Source organism: Lipotes vexillifer, unplaced genomic scaffold (genome assembly GCF_000442215.2).
Source record: "Lipotes vexillifer unplaced genomic scaffold, Lipotes_vexillifer_v1.1 scaffold1302, whole genome shotgun sequence".
Classification (NCBI taxonomy): Eukaryota; Metazoa; Chordata; class Mammalia; order Artiodactyla; family Lipotidae; genus Lipotes; species Lipotes vexillifer.
The window spans coordinates 516756-530941 of NW_006788595.1; the positions used below are offsets into that span (position 1 = coordinate 516756).

Sequence of the window (14186 nt, forward strand, 5' to 3'; positions counted from 1 at the left end):
CAAGTGGTAGAGCTAGACCTTAAATCTGTCTTCTGAGCATAAATATGTGCCTTTTTCTACCTTTAAACTCTTTTCTCTTATATTTTGGTTCATTTGGATTCTTTCCCCTTGCTGATCACTTCTTTCTGACCACATTCAATTTCTCTGTATCTTTCTTTAATCAAAGTCTCTAGAATACTGCAGTTGGTCTAATAGTATAGGGAAGAACAGGACCACCACACGTTCTTTTGGTTTAGATATTATACTTTCTATCCACCCACTATGTATATTGGAAAACCAACTATTAGGCAGAATGAGGCACAAGAAATAAACTGATCTTGGGATTGACAGGTCAAAAGTTTGGATGGGGGCTTCCCTGGTGGCGCAGTGGTTGAGAGTCAGCCTGCCGATGCAGGGGACACAGGTTCATGCCCCGGTCCGGGAGGATCCCACATGCCATGGAGCGGCTGGGCCCGTGAGCCATGGTCGCTGAGCCTGCGCGTCCGGAGCCTGTGCTCCGCAACTGGAGAGGCCACAGCAGTGAGACGCCCGCATAGGGCAAAAAAAAAAAAGTTTGTATGAAACGCTGAGAGAACAGCCTTTAAGGATGAAAAGGAAAGTGCTAAGTAGTTTATGGAAGAGTCTTTTTAATACTTTCAGTGTATGACAACTTAATGTGTGACATTATTTCTTATAAGTTTATACTCAGATTTCCTCATTCTTTAGTAACATTTTTATGTTCACTATTACTCTAATTATTGGAATACTGCTGCTAGGAAAGAAAAAGGGGGTATTTCTTTTTATACCTTTGATTTAAAGCAGAAATTCAGCCCAAGATCCACAGTGATGTTGACAATGTACCTAGTTGTAGGAAATTTTTTTTAGAGTAGTTATTCCATTTCATTCTCCTTCGCTAAAAATCTTTATGATATATGGCTCACTAGAGTTCTACTCAAATGAAATCCAATGGATTCTCTAAATTTTTTTTCACTACAGTTCCAAGGTTATATTCCATGCCCTACTTTGTTTAATCTGTAGCATAAGAATGAAATTTAAAACTGGCACTACAACTGTGATTTACAAAACACGTTTTTCAGGGGTTCAGTACATTTCTTCTGTTTCAATAGGACTCAGTTGATGGAGGAAGAAAGTTAATACTCTTAAGCTCTTTTCCCATCCAAGGAAAGGGACACACAAGAATGTCTGGCAGATGGTAGTGTTTGAGAAAACAATTTCTTTCTCAAAAATTCGGGTACCTTTTCTCCCCCCTAGAAAAGGAAGCCATTACCCCTTCTTGAGAATCACTGACTAGAGAACTTTATTTAGATTTGATAAATATTTGACTGCCTATGTGTGCCATGGCTCTGCTCAGTGATTTCTTATATATTATCAATGTATAATTTATAAACAAATCAAGTAAATTCAAATAAAGTATAAGTACCAAAGAGTCTATATTATTAAATGGTCTATGGATTAAATAGAAGTCAGTTAAAAAAAATATTATTTATTTACTTGTTCACTGATAGATTCAATACAACCCCCTAATCTCTCTTCTGTATTTGATCTTTAATACTTTTGCCATTTGACCATGATAATGAAGGTAAGAAAAACATCAGAATTAGGAGAGAAACCTATCTAAGAGAAAATCCAACAATCTGGAATTGAAAGGTATGCAAAGACTATCTTTCTGTTTATCACGTAGAGTAACTTCTTAGTATGGTTGGGAAATCTCTATTTTAAAATTGTGATCAGTTGTTGACTTAACTTGCCTGAATATAAGGAAACCAGAGATGGTACCCTTCAGCGTTGTTTTTATCAGAGCAAATTTGCCCTATAGCTTAAACTCTTCCTTTGAGTCTCTTGAAAAAGTCTCCTTTAAAAGAGTTTTACTGTAATTTTCAAACTTCTTAAAAAACTATTTCATCCAGTGAATCTTCACCTTTTATTTCATAATATACCTTCCTTTTCTTCTTTCATGGGTATGTATTTGTTTACATTCCGCAATTTTTTTTAAAAGACCAGTAATTTAATAGCTAAATGAGCTCTTTATCTCAAAATTTATATTAAAAAAGCTAAAACTAATGCCTACAATTCATTAAAAGGTCTATAAAGAACTAAGTAAAAAAAGTACTAAAAATACTAGATATTTCTTCTGTCAAAACCAAATTAAGCACAAAAAGTCACTGCATGAAAATATTAATTGAGGGATTTCAGATAGAAATGTTTTATCAGTTACTATTTCTCTTCAGTATTCTCTACCAGTAAAAAGAAAATAACAAAAATATGACATTAAATACAACCCCGAGGACGGAGACTCAGGGATCAAGGCTGGTGACAGTGAGGGTCACTGTGAGGGAGATGGGTTGCTGGGTGTGAAGCTGAAGGGCTCACATTTACCCTCCTGTGCTGGATATGCAGGCAAGGCTGTGGGCCTAGTTTATATCTTGATTATCTCTCACCTAGTTACTTTTAATCTACTTGTGTCCCTACATTCAGTTTTATTCCTTCTAATACAAAAATACTTCAAAAGCAAACATTTTATGTCAAACTCAGCTTAAAACCCATCTATGCCTCCTCTAACAAGAGGGAACAAAGCCAAGGTCTTGGCGTTGGCATAAAGCACCTGCGTACATTCAAGCTTTTACTGCCTTTCTTATTTGACACTTCAGCAATAGTACTTCCTCATGCCTATCATGTTGTTTCATGCTTGCTGCTATCATCCTGGCCCATCCTTCCCACCTTCAGCTGGCTAACTCAGACTTCACATTCATGACTTAGCTCATCTATTACCTCCACATAGAATCTTCTCTGACTAAATCCCCCTCCCCTATACTCTACTTGGTTCAGTACTCTTATATGCATTACTACACCACCTTGAAGAGATCCCTTTCATTGGACTTACTACACTGTATTATTAGTATTTTCTGTTTACCAAGCAGTCTGCTTCAACAAGAAGTAGATGACAAGTTCTAGGGCTGTACAGAATCTGAATAAATTAGCATAGCACAGAATAAGTATTCAAAAAATAATGAATTTATTTGTAAGAGCAATGTTAATTGCTCTTAAAAAAATTAATGAAACTATTAAGAGCATCAGAACAAATTTCTATCCACTGTTGTAGATAAATAATACAGCACAACTCTCAAATCTGAGATGGAATTTAGTTTTTAATAGATATGCCTACTTTGACGAGGGAGTAAGCTTAGGATAGCAACATGTAAGACCAAAAGTCTTAAGAGTTAAATGAAGGTTAGAATCTGGCTGTTTCTGATGGTATGCCTTCAAGATTTATAAAGAAGCACAATGAAAGGAATAGCATATAAGAAACTTAGAGCTGAAAGTGGATTTTTAGAGAACATTTAGTCCAATTACTTCATTTTCTAATTGGAAACACTAATTAAAATCAGTTAAGTAGGGCTTCCCTGGTGGCACAGTGGTTAAGAATCCGCCTGCCAATGCAGGGGACACGGGTTCGAGACCTGGTCCGGGAAGATCCCACATGCCACGGAGCAACTAAGCCCATGCACCACAACTACTGAGCCTGCGCTCTAGACCTGCAAGCCACAACTACTGAAGTCGGGGCACTTAGACAAGCCACAGCAATGAGAAGCCCGTACACTGCAATGAAGAGTAGCCTCTGCTCACCGCAGCTAGAGAAAGCCCGCACGCAGCAACGAAGCCAAAAGTAAATAAATAAAATAAATAAATTAATATATAAAAATAAATGCATACATTTAAAAAATGTTAGGGCGAGAGAGAGACATGGACATATATATACTAACAAATGTAAGGTAGATAGCCAGTGGGAAGCAGCCGCATGGCACAGGGAAACTGGCTCGGTTCTTTGTGGCTGTCTGGAGGGGTGGGATAGGGAGGGTGGGAGGGAGGGAGACAAAGAGGGAAGAGATATGGGAACATATATATATGTATAACTGACTCACTCTGTTATAAAGCAGAAACTAACACACCATTGTAAAGCAATTATACCCCAATAAAGATGTTAAAAAAAAAAAAAATCAGTTAAGTAACTGCCTAAAATTATTTCACTACTAAGCCCAGAAAACTGAATTTTGCATAAGGTCTTTGAGACCTAATTTAATTAGTTAAGAGTTTACATGTAACTGAATACAAAATATTTAGCTTTATTACATTAAAAAAACTGTCCATAACTGAAGGTCCACCAAACGAATATTTTGTGGTAAAAATCATCCAAACAACCTTAGCAATAATGTGTTCATTCTCATGAGCTGTCATTATATAAACTATTGCATATATAACTGAATTCTTTTATAAAATACTAACTCAACCTCTCTTGACAGTATCTTCACATATAAAAACAACTTACACATTAATAAAATTTCCTGTGAGAAGATGTGAAAATGTATAAAAAACAGCTTCTTTACATATTCTTGTTAAAAAATTATAGATTTATTGAATTTTACAACTAGAAGAGACCTAAGAAGTCATCTAATCCAATATATCCCATGTAAATAATTCCTTCTTTAATACCACTGTTAACTAGCCTAGTCTCTTCAAATATTGATGCTTAAGGTAAACTCACTTTCTCAAAAGGCAGAACATTTTTATACCAGACAGCTTGAAATGACATGTAGCTCTTTTTTCTCTGAGCTGATGGGGGCTCCCCCTAATTGTTCACTTATTCCTAGTTCTACACGTTAGTCTTGCTATTCAAAATGAGGTCCCTAGGCCGGCAGCATCAGAATCACCTAGAAACCTGTTAGAAATACAGAATCTCCACTCCAGACCTTGCTAATTCAGGACGTGCATTTGAACAAGACGCACACTATAGCTGGAGAAGCACCGCTTTAAAGCTAAATATCATTTGATTAATTCTTTTCCCCATCACAATCTTTCAAATACGTGAAGATGGTTATCATGTCCTTCCAAGTACTTTTTTTTTCAAAGGGTAAATTCTCATTTCTTTCAATTGTTTCCTCATGTAAATGTTTGGATACTATATACTACAATATATATATTTTAAACCATGAACTGCTGTTAATCCAGATCTATCTGCACTTTTTTTCTTTTAACATATGTAGAATTTAAAACACTGAATTTTGGCATGGGTAATATAAGGAAAAATATGTAATTTTAACCCTCGTATTTTAAAGAATTAAGAAGAAAAATGTGGTAAATCAGGATATATGTGTAGTAATTCTGAAAACAGAGAACAGTAAGATATTTGGTGTGCTGATTAAATGATGTAATTATTTCAAAGTAGCACAAACCAGAATAAAACAATAAATAGCTAAATTTTAACTGTAACAGATTATGCAATATGAGAACATCCCCCACTATCCATCTTTACACATCCTTCACCTTGACAAGCTGAGTTACATACTGTTTCGGGTATAGGACTTGGCCTGCTGGCTTCTGCATTTTGATATAATATTCCCTCTCATTTGGAAAGTCCTTCTTTACTTTCTCTTTGTCGGTTCAAATAGCATTCATTCTTTAAAATCCAGCTCAAATATCACCCTCTAGGAAGCCTCCTCTAATTCTCCCAGTCAAAATTTCCCTCTCTTCCTCTTCTGAAGGACATCGAGCTCTAACCATTATAGTTATTTTGGGTGTGTCTTCTTCCTATTCAGTTTTCTTGAATAAAGGATTAGCATCTAATGCACCTTTGTGTAGCTGTAATACCTTATATATAGTAAGACCTAAATAAACATTTATCCAACAAACAAAAACCAGTAATAAATCCTTTATCATAAAAATATTAACATTTTTATCTGTTTTCTTACTCTGTATTCTCCAAATGCATCTGAAAATAACATTCTCTTAAAACATTTAAACCAACAATTCTTAACATCCCTTCAGTTCTTATTTCACTTGTTTTGTTATAGTTAGAGAAGTTGTAATATTAAGAGCTGCCAGTTGTGTACTGGCAAGCTCTTAGCCCACATGAAGGTTAACAAATAACTGTGTCATGAGGTGCTAAGGAATCAAAACGGAAAGTGAAAGAACTGTATAAAGAATTAATATCAGATAATTACTTGGCCATATAAAGACAGTAATTTTCTATGCTGCCGTTCCAACTATAACAGGATGCTAACAGGTATACCAATAGGTAAGGTAAACTCACTGATATTTTAAGTAGTGATTCTTAAATATGTAGTTTCATGTTTTTATAAAGAAGTATTGGGATTTTGTCTTTATCCTTTCCTCCCTTATAAGAATTCATAAATGGCTGTTTGACAACCTCAGACTTTCTGGATATTTTCTAATTATTTGTCCTCCCACCCATAATCTTAATCTATTGTTCAAGGTTCTCAAACCCCACTGCCTACTTCAGTATTGCTTGATTCACTGCAAACAGGACTGATCTTCCCCTTCTCTGAATTCCTTTTACTTTTATAATCTGTATCATGCCAAGTAGGACTTCATAAACTCCATTATTTTGTTCAAACAGAAGCTTAATTTCTTCAAATGAATTAAGTTCAGTAGTATATCCTCAGCTTCCTTTTTTTTTTTTTCTTGCGTTATGCGGGCCTCTCACTGTTGTGGCCTCTCCCATTTGCGGAGCACAGGCTCCGGACGCGCAGGCTCAGTGGCCATGGCTCACGGGCCCAGCCGCTCCGCGGCATGTGGGATCTTCCCGAAACGGGGCACGAACCCGCGTCTCCTGCATCGGCAGGCGGACTCTCAAGCACTGCGCCACCAGGGAAGCCCCTCAGCTTCCTTTTTACCCTTCTTAGTATGACAGAAGGCAAATGCTTAGGATACAGATTAATAACTTTTCCCTCTGCCAAGTCATGTTTTAAACAGTAATTTATTAAGAAACTGCTTAAACTGTGAAATAAAAAATGCTACTCATCACTCGCAAAAAATATAGTACCCTAGAACAAACAAGGTATACAAACCTTATTTAGAGTTCTATTTAAGTTACCTTACTTGTATTCCTTAAATGTCTGAGATATATGACAAAAATAAGCAAGTAAATGTGAGGCACAATAGCTTTTCATGCAACACTTTTTAGAACCTTTAATATTCTAGGAATGTCAAATGAAACCTTTCCCCAACTTACTTGACCAAGAAATCTTTCTGTCCCTGAAACACCTATCTATAAATTGAACATGGTTATCACTGTTCTAAGGACTGCAGTTTTAGAAACAGGATCTTGAATGTTTACCATACAGATACAGATTAACAATAATTTAAAAAAAAAGATACATCTCAACTAAGATACACTTTTAATGTTTAAAAAAATCAAGAAATCACAAGATGAGTTCATCAATGTGGTTCATACTATTTAATATTTCATTAAATAGAAAGAGTATAGTCATTTATAGAATAAATTTGATTTTAATTTATCATATTTGCAATACAGAGACATAAAGGTTTACTGAATAAGGAATAAGAGAAAGGGGATATGATGTTTTGACTTCTTAGCTGTAAAAGTCTTCTTTTATGGTATGGTATAAAATATATTTTCTTCAAAGGCTTTCTCTATGATTTTAGACTTTGTTGGTTTCTATTCCTGCTTTGTGTATCTGAATTAACACTAACCTTTTTCTTTTTCTTTTTTCTTTGGAGAAATGTAAAAAATTATAGAAAAGTAGGGAGCATCCATCTTCCCACCACCTAGGCTGGAACACACAGCTGCTAAGTTTTGTTCTATTTATTTCAGTCTCTTTTTCTTATAAATAGTACAACAGCAAATATCAACAGTTCTGCCATTCATTCAACAAGTACTTATCGAGCATGGACTCTGTGTTGCATTGTGCTAAGCACTGCACACTGAATGGTGGGTAAACCAGCCACATGACCTACTACTATGTATGCACCTTACAGCCTGGTAGGAGAACACAATCAAATAATCACGGAAATAGTTACAAACTGAGATGTTGTGAAAGTAAAGTATCAAGCAGCCTTTCTCAGCTGGGATTCCATAACAGGATTAAACCCTGCTGACAATGATGTGAGTGACTATTTTCTCATTCTCTTAAGACTGGCACATAGCTAGTAGCATCCTAGAAGTATGTAATGAGAAGTTAATTCATTACATGCAATGGGTGTCTTAGGGCTTTAGGAGTTGACTTTCAGAACCAGTAGAGAAGATACTTTGAGAAAGACCTGACCTAGTTTTTGGTGGTGGTGGTAGGTGAGGGGTTGGTCCAGAGAGCCAGTTACCTAAAAGTGTGTTGAAACGTGAAGGAGTTATCTAGGCCAGGGCTGGGGGAGCAAGGGTAGTAGTGTGAAATGTTGCCTTTCTAGGGAATAGCATACTGAAAGGTCCTAAGGGACAAAGGAGCAGGCGACTTCGAAAAATTATAAGACCAATACGGCTGATGTACAGAGAATGGGGGCAGGGAAGAATAACAAAACATGAAGTTGGAAAGACAAGCAGATGGTCATGGACCAGAAAGGATGACTTAAACTGCATTACAAAAGATCACTGTGGCTCCAATGGGCTATAGAAATAAGAGTGGATGAGGAAGATGAGTGATGGGCAAGGAGTAATTAAAGTGAGAGAAACTGCTAGACTAGGTGGCGATGGCAGGAATGGAGAAAAGTAACAGATTCGAGTAGTGTTTAAAGTATAAAGGCAGGGATGTGTCCAGATGACTTGTGGGTTTTAGGTAGAGGATGATGCTGAATATTGGGGAAAAGGTCAGAGAGTAAGCACTGAAGTCTTTCCTAGGTTTGAGGTTTGTCTGAAGGAGATGTCAAGGAGGCAACTGCAGATGTGAATCTGGAGATTAGAAAGGGGTCTGGCTTATAGTTCCTTTATTAGAGGAAAGTGAGGGGGGATGGGCAGAGATCTTAAGCAGTCACTGAGCTTAGCACACATTACGAAGCAAGATGTAAAAGCAAATTGGAAAAGAAGAAGTAAAGCTGTCACTGTTTGCAGATGACATGATACTATACATAGAGAATCCTAAAGATGCTACCAGAAAACTACTAGAGCTAATCAATGAATTTGGTAAAGTTGCAGGACACAAAATTAATGCACAGAAGTCTCTTGCATTTCTATACACTAATGATGAAAAATCTGAAAGAAATTATGGAAACACTCTCATTTACCATTGCAACAAGAAGAATAAAATACCTAAGAATAAACCTACCTAGGGAGACAAAAGACCTGTATGCAGAAAATTATAAGACACTGATGAAAGAAATTAAAGATGATACAAACAGATAGAGAGATATACCATGTTCTTGGACTGGAAGAATCAGTATTGTGAAAATGACTATACTACCCAAAGCAATCTACAGACTCAATGCAATCCCTATCAAATTACCAATGGCATTTTTTACAGAACTAGAACAAAAAGTCTTAAAATTTGTATGGAGACACAAAAGACCCCGAATAGCCAAAGCAGTGTGGGAGGGAAAAAAACGGAGCTGGAGGAATCAGACTTCCTGACTTCATACTATATTACAAAGCTACAGTAATCAAGACAATATAGCACAAAAACAGAAATATAGATCAGTGGAACAGGATAGAAAGCCCAGAGATAAACCCACGCACCTATGATCAACTCATCTATGACAAAGGAGGCAAGGATATACAATGGAGAAAAGACAGTCTCTTCAAAAAGTGGTGCTGGGGGCTTCCCTGGTGGCGCAGTGGTTGAGAGTCAGCCTGCCGATGCAGGGGATGTGGGTTTGTGCCCCGATCCAGGAAGATCCCACATGCCGTGGAGCAGCTAGGCCCGTGAGCCATGGCCACTGAGCCTGCATGTCTGGAGCCTGTGCTCTGCAATGGGACAGGCCACAACAGTGAGAGGCCCGCAAAAAAAAACACAAAAAAGTGGTGCTGGGAAAACTGGACAGCTACATGTAAGAGAATGAAATTAGAACACTCCCTAACACCATACACAAAAATAAACTCAAAATGGATTAGAGACTTAAATATAAGACTGGACACTATAAAACTCTTAGAGGAAAACATAGGAAGAACACTCTTGGACATAAATCACAGCAAGATCTTTCTTGATCCACCTCCTAGAGTAATGGAAATAAAAACAAAAATAAACAAATGGGACCTAATGAAACTTAAAAGCTTTTGCACAGCCAAGGAAACTATAAATAAGATGAAAAGACAACCTACAGAATGGGAGAAAATATTTGCAAACGAATCAACAGACAAAGGATTAATCTTCAAAATATATAAACAGCTCATGCAGCTCAATATTAAAAAAACAAACAACCCAATCAAAAAATGGGCAGAAGACCTAAGTAGACATTTCTCCAAAGAAAACATACAGATGGCCAAGAGGCACAGGAAAAGCTGCTCAACATCACTAATTATTAGAGAAATGCAAAACAAAACTGCAATGAGGTATCACCTCACACCAGTTAGAATGGGCATCATCAGAAAATCTACAAAAAACAAATGCTGGAGAGGGTGGGGAGAAAAGGGAACCCTCCTGCACTGTTGGTGCGAATGTAAACTGATACAGACACTATGGAGAAGAGTATGGAGGTTCCTTAAAAAACTACAAATAGAACTACCATGTGACCCAGCAAACCCACCACTGGGCATATACCCAGAGAAAACCATAATTCAAAAAGACACATGCACCCCAATGTTCACTGCAGCACTATTCACAATAGCCAGGACATGGAAGCAACCTAAATGACCATCGACAGATGAATGGATAAAGAAGATGTGGTACATATATACAATGGAATATTACTCAGCCATAAAAAGGAACGAAATTGGGTCATTTGTAGAGATGTGGATGGATCCAGAGACTGTCATACAGAGTGAAATAAGTCAGAAAGAGAAAAACAAATATCGTATATAAATGCATATAGGTGGAACCTAGAAAAATGGTACTGAGGAACCAGTTTGCAGGGCAGAAATAGACTCAGATGTAGAGAACAGATGTAGGGACACCAAGGGGGGAAAGTGGCGGGGGGTGGGTGGTGGTGGTGGGATGAATTGGGAGATTGGGATTGACATGTATACACTAATAGGTATAAAATGGGTAACTAGTAAAAAACTGCTGTATAAAAAAATAAAATAAAATTCAAAAAAAAAAAAGCAGCAAGATGTATATGCATAGTACATGTGTAATATAAGGGGATATACATAAAAGAAAGACTAAGAAAAAAGGGTGAAGAATGTGAGGGCAGTTTTCTTATTTGTTTTCCATTCTTATGTGAAAAATTGCTAAAGATAGTTACAGACACATGTGTCCATAGAATATGCTACTGCTTCATTATAAATGCTCTGTAATTTATTTCAAAATGGTTCTAATTTATCTGATAATGTAAGTTCCAAACTTAAACACCCAGATGATATTAACTCATATAGCAATTTTCTTGTAAATATATTCAGATACAAAAACCCCATATAGGTCCTTTCTTTCCCTTTTTAATGATTTCTGGTATTTTCACTTTACCCTCTGTATACATTAACCTGACTTCACAATTTTCATATTTTTGCATTACTTTGGAGACATAAATATTATCATCAAAATTATATAGTGTTATTTAACTAAAAATCTACCAGTATGTGAGCCACTCTGTTTAAATTATTACTAAAATTCTAAAATCAAGTTTATAGCTGGGTGGTTTGAATATATGGCACACTGAATTTTCAACTTTGCTGACTTTTTGGAGACGTTACTATAAATCAAACACCAAATAAAGTCCTTGCTGAAAAAAGGCAAGAAAATTACAGTTAGTGCTTTATTAGAGATAAACACGCCTACCTTATATTTCTGTGCTTGAATATATATGGTCCTAGATTTATTCTTTAATTTAAACCAATTATTGGAATGCATTTATAACCTGTTATTCAATTTGTTACATACCAGTTAGCAATGTCCTTGTGAGCTACTAAATTTTGAAGAAACGCTTGTAATCCTAATTGTCTATCTTCTAAAAAGTCGGCATTGTAATTATCTTTAAACCAGCGTTTTGGTGGAAGTGCTAATCGAAAGCCTGGAAACATCTCTTTTAACTGAAAAAGAAGAAAAAAGAAGATACAATGTTCAACTCAATTATATGAATTCTACAAAATCTATCCTGTTGACTATGTGAAGCTTACAATAAAAGAATTAAATTCAGCTATGCTTTTTATGCCTTGGTTGTTTTATTTCTTGATTTCTACCAGTTGTGTATGCATAGGAGTTACAGTTGCTCCCTGTCCCTGCTAACAAGTGGCACTGCCTATCTTTTTAATGTCAGCCATTCCAGTGGGTGTGTAGTAGTATTTTATTGTGGCTTTAATTTACATTCGTCTCTTGACAAATGGTGTTAAGTATCTTCTCATGTGCTTGGATCTGCATATCTTCTTTGGCGAATTATCTATTTAAATCTTCTGAACCCTCTGCTTTAAAAAAACTGGGTTACTTGTCTTTTAAGTTGTCAGAGTTCTTTATATATTCTAGATAGAAGGCCTCTGTCAGATATATGTATGACAAATATATTCTCCCAGACTGTGGCTTGATTTTTCACGTTAACCGTCTTAACAGAGCACATTAAAAATTTTTAATGTTACCTAATTCATCCACTTTTCTTTTATGGTTTATGCTTTTATAGATACTATCTAAGAAATCGTTGCTCACTCCAAGGTTACAAAAATTTTCTTCCACGTTTTTTCCTAAGATGTTTATAGTCTTAGCTTTTACATTTTGGCTTATGATCAATTTTGCATATTTGGCTTAAATTTTACTTCCTTAGGAAAGACTTTTCCACCTTTTAAGCTAGGTTAGATTTCCCTTTATACACTCTGATCAAGTGACTATAACTGGATAACAAGTTACCTCAAAACTCAGTGGTGTAAAATAACCATTTATTAGACCATGGACTCTGTGGGCTGGTAATTTGTACAGGGAATGGTGAGGATGGGTTGTTTTGTCACAATGAATTAGAACCTCAGCTGGAAACCTGAAGCTGGGAGCTGGAAGCCACTGAAGTTCGTTCCCACATATTTATACTGGATCATGCTGCTTGTTGGCTGAGACCTTAGCTGGGGCTGTCAGTCACAAGCCTAACATGGCCTCTCCATGTATCTTGGCCTTTCTCACAGCATAAAGTCTGGGTTTCAAAGCCAGGATGAAGCTGTATGCTTCTTATGATCTAGCCTCATCATCCCACAGCATCAGTTCCACTGTCCTCTATTGGTTAGATCAGTCACAAGCTCACCCATGTTCAAGGGGGAGAGGAAACAGATTCTACTTGACAGTCAGTGGCAAGATTCTGGAAGAGCATATGGGACTGAGAATATTGCTGCATACATACATTTTTAGAAAAGACAATCTGCCACACATTCTCAAATCATTAATTTGTTTTTTAAATGACATTTATCATGATGTAAATTAAGTAACGTTTATTTAATTTTGGACTCTTCTACCAGACCAGTCTTCTAAACCTTGGTTGCACATTGGAATCACCCAAGGAACTTTGAGTAAGAACTCATAATACAGACACTTTGTGAGGGCTCTATTGTAGAACAGCTCCCTCTCTTCTGAGGATAATTAATGAGGATCTTGAATTAATGACTGTGTCCTATCTCTGATATATTTGCATTTAGTTAGTTGGGATATGGCTTGGGCGTTGTAATTTTAAAAAGTTTTCCAGGGAAGTCCAAAGTACAGCTAAGATTTAGAATCATTTTACATTGCAATGACTGTCTTATTCATAGTTGCACCCCCAATATCTAGCATAATGCCTGCTACATTACAAGCAGCCAACAATCTATGTTCAATAAATGAATGAAATGAAATCATGTACTGTTCAAATTTCTATACTTAAATATAAGACAAAATATCACAATGTAAGAAAAAAGAATAGCAAAAGAGAAAATTCACAGGGTAAAATGCTAAATAAAAATATAAAACATAAATTCTGTCTATATTTCTATCCTGAAAACCCTGATTTGATTTCAAGATGTAAACAGATAATTTTGGCCTTGGAGTCTGGTCGTTTACTGTGTATGCAATGTAAGTAATAAAAGCCATAAGGAGAAAATGAAAATAGTCTTTTTATTAATTTCAAGCTTTAAAATTTAAATGTCACGTATGTTCACAAGCATGGTTAGATTTTTTTTCCCTAAAAAAATAATCCTCAGAAAAGAGTGAGTTGCTCCACAATTGAGCCCTCACAAAGTGTTTATATTATGAGTGCTTACTCAATAACTTTATTTTGAACAAAGGACAATTTGGGAACTATACATTAGCTTGAAATAACTTTAGTAAGGCTAGTTTTTTTTTTTTTTTTTTTTC

General features: G+C 36.1%; 1 protein-coding gene across 2 annotated transcripts in view; it reads right to left on the minus strand.

Moving 5' to 3' along the window:
* Positions 1–14186, minus strand: part of SNX16 (sorting nexin 16) — a 34951-nt gene that overhangs the window by 7987 nt on the left and 12778 nt on the right. For both annotated transcript variants that reach the window (XM_007461696.1, XM_007461697.1), the window contains one exon: positions 11772–11920. In XM_007461696.1, coding sequence (XP_007461758.1) covers positions 11772–11920 — 149 coding nt within the window. The remainder of the gene's footprint in view (positions 1–11771; positions 11921–14186) is intronic.